The sequence below is a fragment of the Carlito syrichta genome, unplaced genomic scaffold (assembly GCF_000164805.1).
Source record: "Carlito syrichta isolate Samal-C Ts95f unplaced genomic scaffold, Tarsius_syrichta-2.0.1 Scaffold315407, whole genome shotgun sequence".
Lineage (NCBI taxonomy): Eukaryota > Metazoa > Chordata > Mammalia > Primates > Tarsiidae > Carlito > Carlito syrichta.
Window position 1 is genome coordinate 627,540 of NW_007259503.1, and position 9,758 is coordinate 637,297.

The window sequence follows — 9,758 nt, forward strand, 5'->3', positions numbered from 1 at the left end:
TTCAGGGATACACCTCTTGCTTCTGCTTCCTCCTCCGTCAGTCACGGGCTTGATCCTGCCCCTACCTTCTTGCTTCCCTTATCCTGCCTCTTTCTTCATTTCTTTCACAGTAACCTGCAGGGAGCCCACGGGCAGCCCCCCTTTCCTCCCCATGCACCCCACCAAGCTCTCCCTCAGTAGCACCTGCGACCTGCCAAAGGAAGGCGTTCTCACTGCTCTGGTGTCTTTACTCCTGGCCTCTCAGCGCTGTGTCCAACTGCCACCTGCTCACCACGCCTCCTCATTCAGTGTCCCCCTCATCATCCATCTGTCCATCCTGCACACTGACTGGAACGTCACGGCACCCTACAGGGAACCTCGGTACACAGTTGGCCAGGCCCCAAATCAGCCACTTGTTGAAATAGATGACTGTCCCGAAAGTGACCTTTCCAGCCCTGCTTAGAAAATAAGTTGGGGCATAAAATGACTTTGAATATAGTAGTCATACTAATAGTCATAGTTACAGTAGTAGTACTATCATCATTTATACTGTGGGCTATTTAGATAGGTCATTGCATTTCATATTTGAAAAGAAAAATACTTTGAAACTTCATATGGTGAAATCCACAAATTCAAAATTTTGAGATTCAGCAAACAATATAAAATGTATTACAATTTTATTGGAATTATTCTATTTTCTTCTGTGTCATCACCTTGCCTTTCTGTTTTTTGTTTACATGACCTTCACCCTATCCATTGCTGTCATCAGCTTTTGGATTCTTCCAAATGTTTGAAGTGTGTATGCGCTGTTTGCAGCTTCTTTGTATTACAGGTTCAAGTTCATCCTAGAACTGGAAATCTATCCTAGAGCAAGCATTTTAGCTTGTAAAGCAATTGCCAAGCAGTTACTTTCTCTGCCACTAGGTGATGCTCTTGTAATCAGGAAAACCTAGCGGTGTTGCCCAATTTAGGGGGAATTTTTTGAAGCTTCCTTTTAAGTAAATTAAAGTCTCCTTCATTTTCGATCTGAAAATGCACCACCTGCATACAACTTCAGTTTCAAAATATCCTGTCTCTGAAGTGCCTTCCCATCCACATCATCCTCCCCTCAACCAGCAACTTGCCAACCATAAGGCCAAACTCTTAACACAGAGCTGTGTCTCTACGTTGGTCTGTCGCTGAATATTTTCTTCAAATAAATTGAGATTGTGAATCATTCTGTGTGAATATGACACAGATTTTATATTTAAAGTAAGCTCACTAGGAAACAGAGAAGTACCAATTTAATGAAAAATCCATGAATAAAGTCTTGACATAAAGCTTGAGAAAGAGGCAGTCCAACACACAGCTGTCTTTTGTCTGTTTGTGTCTCACTGATGTCTTTGTCTCCTTGCCTTTGCTGTCACCTCACCTGGACATTAGCATGGGACAGAGTCTAGAATGTAGGGAAGCTCCATACTGGTTGGCTTTTTAAGGCATCTATGCTAGCCCTGTAGCTCTGGAAGGGGCTGGTGTGGGTGATAGAGAGATGTCGAGTGCTCTATCCTGTCCTATGGCAGCAGGCATGATTAAATCCCTGTGGCCTTTGGAGCATAGAGATCTGGGCGGGGGGCGGTGTCTTAGGAACAGACTTGGCATAGCCTGGAGAGGGAAGAAAGTTTTCGAGACTCACTTCTGTCTACTAAGACTTCTGTCTACTAAGTGCAGAGTTACTCAGCCTCTCCCGGTCTCAATTTTTTTCCTCTGTGTAATGGGAGTTAGAACAAATGACCAGAGAGGTCTGTTTGGTTCTAATCATCTGTAATCCTCTGAGCCAGCGCTCAGAGCTTCTGCAATGATGGAAATGTTCTATAATGGTGCTGTTCAATACAGAAACCACTAGCCACACGTGGTTATTGAGCATGTGAGATGTGACTGAGTTTCTCATCTTAATCTCTTTAAATGTACGTAGCCACATGTGACCAGTGGCTGCCATGTTAGACAGTGCTGCTCTCAGATACAAAAGGACCTATATTAGATAGAGTAAAATAAACCATATGATCTCAGTGTGGGCAACTAATGGATGTCACAGGCAAAGAATGCCAACTAGGAATAATAAAATTATCCTGAATATGCAAGAGACATCCCATTTCCTTTGGGTACCCAAGAGTCCTATGAAGCAGAGCTACGCGCAGGAATGAGATGGAAGGAAAAGCGCTTTCAGAAGGGGTAAGGATGTGCATCTGTGTGAGCTTGCCTGGCAGCATGTGGTTTGATAATGAAACCACCGGAATAACTGGGCACGTTTCCCTGTCACCCTTCTAAAGCAGCAGGGAGGGGAGCTGAGTTCTCAGCAAGCCCTGGATCTGCCCTGCCTCCTGTTCCTTTTCCCCAAAACCAAATGTCATGACATTTAGACCTGATGCAGGTGCAGGGGCGATTGGTGGGCTCTGGGTATGCCCGAGCCCTAGAGGTGACCCTGCAACTCTTCTAAGGTTCTAGGGTTACGTAAAGCCCTGAGGTGCCAGGCCCCAGCAGTCAGCGACGTTTGTTCTAATAAAATATTAACCCAGTTATTAAAATGTCTCCTCCTTCCCCACGATGAAGGAGTTTATCCGAGAACAATCCAGCACACAGCTGCCTGACCCGGAAGTCATCCAGTTCTGTGTCTCCATCTTCAAATGCTCCAGGCTCCTCTTCACCTGATGGCATCAACCAGCAGTTCTTAGAGGACTTCCACAGGGTGACCAAAGGGGGCTCCACCGAGGACGCCAGCCAGTATTACTGTGACAAGGTGAGCGAGTGCAGGTGGCCAGGCAACCCACCCAGCCCCTCACGGGCAACTAAGTAGTTATGACTAAAAGAAAATATTACCAACCGCTAGAGAGGGAAGTGATGTAAATGACCACTTTCAAACTTTTTCTAGAATGATAATGGTGACGGCTACTTGATCTTGATCCGTATCACGCCAGATGAAGATGGAAAATTTGGATTTAATCTTAAGGTATGTTGCATTTATAAGGAGGTTTTATGCACTGAAGTAAGCTTTCAATGCATTTTTCATTTCCATTAGAAATGTGCTGCATACCTAAGCTATGTAAGGAAATTAGTTCATTCCCCCAGAATTGGGAGTTTTTATGTGGCCTTAGCAACTACTGAGTGCCGAGTGCCTGCTCTGTGCCTGGCATTGGCTATGTACTAGACTCACATTGCCTTACTGAGTTCTCATGAGTGGTGAAGTCAGTATTTTTTCAAACCTATTTTAAAGATGAATGCTGAGGCTCAGAGAGGTGAGGGCACACAGTTGGTGAACAGATCTCCCACTTAAAGGAACCCTTCTGCATTGCTAAAGCTGATCTGAGAAAATAGTTCAAGTTGCAAGGGGTTTCGTTGTGTAGTTGCTACAGAGCCCTCTTTCCCACAAAGCCTCTCTGACCCTTACAGGAAATTTTTCCCACCCCTGCTGTAGGACAAAGTGAAGCAGGTGGTCTTTGTTGCCCAACCCATAGCTACCATCATGCACACCCCATCTACCCAGCAGCCTTGCTGAGGACCAGCCCTCAATCCAGTCACGCTCACAGCATGTGACCCTTCCCAAAGACTTGCTGCCTCCACTGAAGACTCCCTTTCCCAGCAGCACTCATAGGAGGTGCTTGTGGAGCCCTACTCCTGGGCAAGGGGGGTGGGGGTTGCATTTTTGAAAAGAAGCTTGCTCTCTCCGTGTGTGTGTGTGTGTGTGTGTGTGTGTGTGTGTGGTGTTTTTGTTGTTGTTGTTTTGACTCGGAGTCTCACACTGTCATCCAGGCTAGAGTGCAGTGGCATGCTCATGACCACCACAGCCTCTACCTGCTGGGCTCAGGCTATCCTTCCACTTTAGTCTTCCAAGTAGCTGGAACTACAGGCATGTGTCATCATGCCCAGCTAATTTTTTTTTTAATTTATTATAGAGATGAGGTCTCACCATGTTGCCCAGGCTGGTCGCGAACCCGTGGGCTCAGGCAATCCGCTCACCTCCATCTCCCAAAGTGCTGGGATTACAGGTGTGAGCCACCGTGCCCAGCTCATGTGCATCTTTAGTTCATGGAACTCGGGGATGGCAGAGGGGGTCTTCTGAGCAGAGATCTTCCAGTGAGCCTACTAGGTCCGGTGGGATCGGTAATTTGTTCCTTAGCCCTGAAATTACATGTGGTTCAAATAGGTCCTGGTGAAGGTGAGGCCCCTGTGTGCCAGAAGTCTCCCACTGATGGGTGTCTGCTGATCTTTGTTGCTGTGAACTACTCAAGTGTGTTTTACTTTAAAATGTTTACAGGGAGGAGTGGATCAAAAGATGCCTCTTGTGGTATCAAGGATAAACCCAGAGTCACCCGTAAGTAAACATGTTCCTTGTTAATTCTCGTGTTTGTTTTTCCCTTGTTCTAACGGTTTTCTATTTCTGTATCCCGGTGCTTTTGGGGTTCTTTTTGTTTGGCCAGCAGCAAAGAATGTGTGTAAATGCACGTATATTGATGGAAAGAAAGGATAGAATCCTTGTTTTCTAGAACCCTGCTGTTCAGTGTAGTCTTCGAGGCTGCAATACCAGGACCAGGCACCTCACTAGAAATGTAGACTCTCTGGCCCCAGCCTAGGCCTACTGAACTGGAATCTGCATTTTTAACAAGATCCTTGAGTGATTTGTGTGCCGATTAAACTTTGAGGAGCACTGTCGACAGAAGGAAACTGAAGCATAGAGTTTGCTGTTCTGCTCACTTTGAGTGGGAACACGGAACCAGTGCCCCTCCTCAGCGTCTCTCCAACACCAACCCCCTTGGCCCTCTCTATAGGCCTCATAAGGACATTGTTTACTTTTTTCTTCTTTAAAAAAATTTTTTTGGCATGATAAAATATCAAGCCATTGTTTAATTTATAATGTTTTTATTGTATATACTTAAAATGTGTAACATGTTTTGTTCTTCATAGATACTGCAGTCAAACAAATTAACTTATCCATAACTTTCCATAGTTACTGTTTTGTTTTGTTTTTTTGTAGGGATGGGATCTTGCTGTGTTGCCCAGGCTGGCCTCCAACTCCTGGGCTCAAGCAGTTCTCCCGCCTCAGCCTCCCAAGTAGCTGGAACTATGAGCATGAGCTACCATTTCCGACTCCCTAGTTGCCCTTCCTCATTTGCTTTTTTAAAGCAGAGCATTGTGTCACTATGTCTCCTAAAAGGGAACCCTGAGATTTTTACCCTTAAGTAGTGTCTGAGCTTGCAGTTTGCCTTGTGTTACTGTTTATGGCTTCTGTAAATTAAGAAGGCTTTCGTTCCTATGTTGTCCAGTTTATTACTTCTTTTCATAATGGTTTCTGTCTCTGGTGTTAGGCCTACAAAGACTTTCTCCATTGCAAGACAGATATGCACTCACTTCTGGCTAGCAAATCATTTTCTAGCAGTACCTCCAGAAAAAAAAAAAGATTGGAAGCGTCTTAGTCATTATGGTAATCAGTGAAAGTTGACTACCATGGAGAAGTGGCCTCAGGAATTTCTAAGCCTCATTCAGAAGTGTTTTGTGTGTGTGTGTGTGAGTTGGAGTCTCATTCTGTCGCCCAGACTGGAGTGCAGTGGCCGCTCCCGGCCACCGCAGCCTCAACCTGCTGGGCTCCAGCAATGCCTTCCGCCTCAGCCTTCCAAGTAGCTGGAACTACAGGCGCTCACTACCACACCTGGCTAATTTTTTTAATTTATTGTAGAGATGAGGTCTCACCACATTGCCCAGGTGGGTCTCGAACCCACGGGTTCAGGCAGTCCACTCACCTCAGCCTCCCAAGGCGCGGGATTACAGGCTGAGCCACCGAGCCCGGCTCAGAAGTGTTTTTTAGCTTGCATTCCGAGTAGCACTTCTTTAAAATCCCTCAGTCAGCTCCCATGTTCACATGGCAGTGGATGTAAAAATAATGACAGTAATACCTGAGGGGGAAAAGGCGAACTTGATCACGGTCTCAAGTGTCTGGGAGAGCGGCGTGCGTCAGCGTTCTTCTCTGGAGGATCATGTTATGGTAACGGGAGAAACTCACTTTTCCCCTCCGCCCAGGCGGACACCTGCATTCCTAAGCTGAACGAAGGGGATCAAATCGTGTTAATCAATGGCCGAGACATCTCAGAACACACCCATGACCAGGTGGTGATGTTCATCAAAGCCAGCCGGGAGTCCCACTCGCGGGAGCTGGCCCTGGTGATCCGGAGGAGAGGTAACAGCACCTGCGGTGGGGAGGGGTCACAGGGACGCCTTTGAGCAAAGCAGGGCCTTGTCCACCCCATTCCATGATTTTGACAATGTTGAGTTTGTAGCCTACATTTCAAAATCAAGAATTTTCCCCTAGTAGCCCGAATGTCTGGCTTCTCACTAGAAAAATGTGGCGCTTTGCCACACAGGACCTGGCTCCTCCAGTCTTCTGGAGCGAGGTGGCACCCACAACCCCCCTTTATGCAGGAGATGAACCCCTCCATCCCTCCCAGGCTCAGCTCAGCCCACATCTTGCACCTCCCTTAGCTGCCCGGCCCTATGGACCTTTGCCTTGTCAATCCCTTCCCGAGAGATTGGGCTATGTTTTATTGATGTGCATTTGATTTTGCTGGGGAGGCAGTCAAGAAAGAGGGGTCTGACTGTCTCAGATGATTCCTAACTCTGCCTCCTGCAGGCTGAGGGACCTTATGCGAGTTATACACCCAGTCTGTGGTTCAGTTTCCCCAAGTATAAAAGGGGGATAGCAGTGGTCTTGACCTCACAGGGTTGTTGTGAAGATTAAATGATACTCCAGAAAGCAACGGAAATGCTGTCCGATGGGGGTGGGACTTGGAGGGCCCCTAGGGAGCATAAGACTATCATTGCCATTGTTGGTATGAAATAATAAGCCAAAGACACTGGACACTGCTGGGGGAGAGAGGGAGGAGGGATGGAGGCCACACGGCAGCATGCTGGGTACCAGGTCCACTCTCAGGGGGCGAGAGGGCCAGCTAGAAGCCCGGACATCACCCGCAGGCAACTTTCTTGTGTAGTAGATCCTCACTTGTACCCACAACCCTAAACCTAAATAAATACATACATAAAGAAAGAAAGAAAAATAATAATGGAACATTGGAAAGAACTGAGTGCTTGGTAAGTAGGGAATAATACATTGTACTAGGTTCATCCAAAATAATAATAAGAAGAAGAAAAAGACAAGTCCCTTGAATCTTCCTGTACAGCTGTAAAATACTGGAGGTAATTGCAGGAGGTGACTGCAAAGCCCTGGCTCTGCTGTGGCCTCCCAGGTAGACATGGCCCCACGCCCCAAATCGCTGTTCTCCTACTAGGCCCTACTAGGACTTGTAGCCCAAAGCCCACCAGCGCCAGCTCCAATCCACCTCCTCCGTGAGGCATCAACGGTTGTCTCCAGATGCCTGATCCCCACCCTTCCTCCTCTTACCTCCCCATCCCCTCCAAATCCCGGCAGCGTGCTAAGCACACAGCAGGCACCCAGCCGTGGTAGTAGCTGAAGTCCGCGACACATCAGTGAAGTACCTCGCACGGTGTTAATTGCTTTGCATCCTTATCCTCTTCTGCTCTTAGGGCTCTCCTAAAAACTTAGTAATATTATCTCCTAGTGAGGAAATGGGGAAGCCAAGTCACAGAGGTGAAGCAAGTTGCCCCACTGCCACGTGACAGGTAAGGAAGAATGATACAGCAGCAGAAGGAATCCGGTGATGGGCAGCAGCCTTAGATCACACAGACACACCTCGCGGCATGCTGGGCATCGCAGGCCGGGGAGAGTCCTCCTCATGGTCCATGGTGGAGCTGGTGCCTATGTGGGGTGAGGAAAGCCAAGGTGTGTAGACAGGAGAGCTGAATGGGCAGTCCCTGCCACTGGTTTTTTAGTAACCGTCATGATGGTGCATTTATTTTAAAAATAAGCATGTAAACAAAAAGTGAGAACTGACTGAAAGAAAAATGTCAAGTAAGCAGTAACACAGGGAGAATCAGGTAAAACAGAAGTCACAAAAGTAGCCCAAGAAGAGTGGAGCTTCTGTGGTCCGTGACAAGTGTAGTCTTCAGAGTCGGGTAGATGTAGACAGAACTCCTGTGACCCACCCTGACAAGCTGGTCTTTTTCAGACAGTCTGCCCTGTCTGAGAGTTGGTTTGCTCAGCTGTGAAATGGGATAATGACAACAGATTCAGAATTGTAAGGATTCAACTCAGCTATGCAGGGATGCTCCAGCGTTGTTAGTTTCCTTCTCCTTTCCTGTGATCTTGAAGGCAGTAGGGAGCCATTGAAGGCTTTTGAGTAAAGGAATGACTTTCCTTTCTGAGTGCAGAAATGATTCTGAAGTTTCCAGTTTGGGAGATTGAAGAAAGAAGAGATGGTAGACACCGGCAAACTGAGGTGGAGTGCTGTACAAGCCAGGAGAAGAGGGGGTCTTAGATTTGTTTTTACCTGTTGACAAGAAGGGAGAATTTGTACTAAAGTTAGGACTAAGATACTTACTTGGGAACTTTCCACATGGAAATGGTCTCAAGTTAGGGAACGAGCTCTCAGGAATGACGTTGTCATGGGGAGTGTCTGGAACCTCCTATGAATGCCTGGACAAAAGCCTAGGGAGAACGTAGGAAGGACCTGGGAAGGAAGGGGAGCTCCAGATGGGTCAGAAAGAGTAAGCAGAGAAAGTAGATTTCCTGAAAAACATTCTTTCCTTACCTTTGGCAAAAGCCTCTGAGTACTAAACGCCATCATTTGAAACTAACCAGAAAGATCAGTTTGTCATTTTACGTAACGAACACATACTGAATCATTCACCTAGAAGCAGTGTCTTTAGTGAGACTGATGACCACGTGCATAATCATTTAATAAGATGTTTTAAACCATCTCCATCGAAGTGTCATAAGTGTGATCTGTCTGAGGGAAACTGAAACCAGAGCGGTGCTGCCCAAGCCAGACACACGTTGTCTTTACGTTCCAGCTGTCCGCTCATTCGCCGATATCAAGTCTGAAGATGAACTGAACCAGCTCTTCCCCATGTGTCCAGAGGGTGGGGACACTTTGGAAGGATCCATGGAACAGCTAAAGAAGGGCCTCGAAAGTGGGACAGTGCTGATCCAGTTTGAGGTAAGAGCCTCTGAGGGCCAAACCCCGCAACCTGGGTCACGCCACGCCACCTGCTAGGCTGCCCATGCAGCTGAGCAGCGAAGGTGCAGAGACACAGGCTTCATTTCCTCGGTTGAGATGATTGTGTGTTTCACAAACCTACAACAGTCAGTGGACTGCTGCGAGGACTGATGAGGTGAGGCCTGTCGATGTTGGAGGCGCAGCAGGCCATCATCCTCTCAGGCTTAGAGCAGCACGCAGGGCATCAGTGACACCACCCGTCGCACCACCCGTCGCTGAACTCTGCCTCACCTTCTTACTCTAGTAACATTCTGTAGTCATGGAGAAATGTGTCAGAAACCGAGGAGGAGAGACTCTGAGCATATCTAACTGCCAGCACAAAAGCTCTGAACTTGCAGCAGTAGAAGGTAATGGAGAGGCAAGCTGGTGAGCAGCCTGGGGGGTGACAGAGGAGCCAGCTCTCTGGCCCCACTACCTGCACTCTGTGATTTGGGGCCATTCGTGTCGTTCCCTGAGCACATAGCGTCTTGCCCTCCCAAGGCCCCCAGAACCCTACAGACATGGGTAAGAAACCAAAGCCAGGCCCCGTCTCCCCACAAGGGACCTGTAATCCAAGGATTGAGACTATTTTTTTTTTTTTTTGAGTTGGAGTCTCACTCTGTCACCCAGACTGGAGTGCAATGG

The 9,758-nt window shown here is 47.5% G+C and overlaps 1 protein-coding gene across 1 annotated transcript in view; it reads left to right on the forward strand.

The window, feature by feature from the left end:
- Nucleotides 1-9,758, forward strand: part of PTPN3 (protein tyrosine phosphatase, non-receptor type 3) — a 158,701-nt gene that overhangs the window by 122,752 nt on the left and 26,191 nt on the right. Inside the window, exons 15-19 of the mRNA XM_021706304.1 lie at nucleotides 2,566-2,752; nucleotides 2,885-2,962; nucleotides 4,268-4,324; nucleotides 6,025-6,181; nucleotides 8,929-9,074. Coding sequence (XP_021561979.1) covers nucleotides 2,566-2,752; nucleotides 2,885-2,962; nucleotides 4,268-4,324; nucleotides 6,025-6,181; nucleotides 8,929-9,074 — 625 coding nt within the window. The remainder of the gene's footprint in view (nucleotides 1-2,565; nucleotides 2,753-2,884; nucleotides 2,963-4,267; nucleotides 4,325-6,024; nucleotides 6,182-8,928; nucleotides 9,075-9,758) is intronic.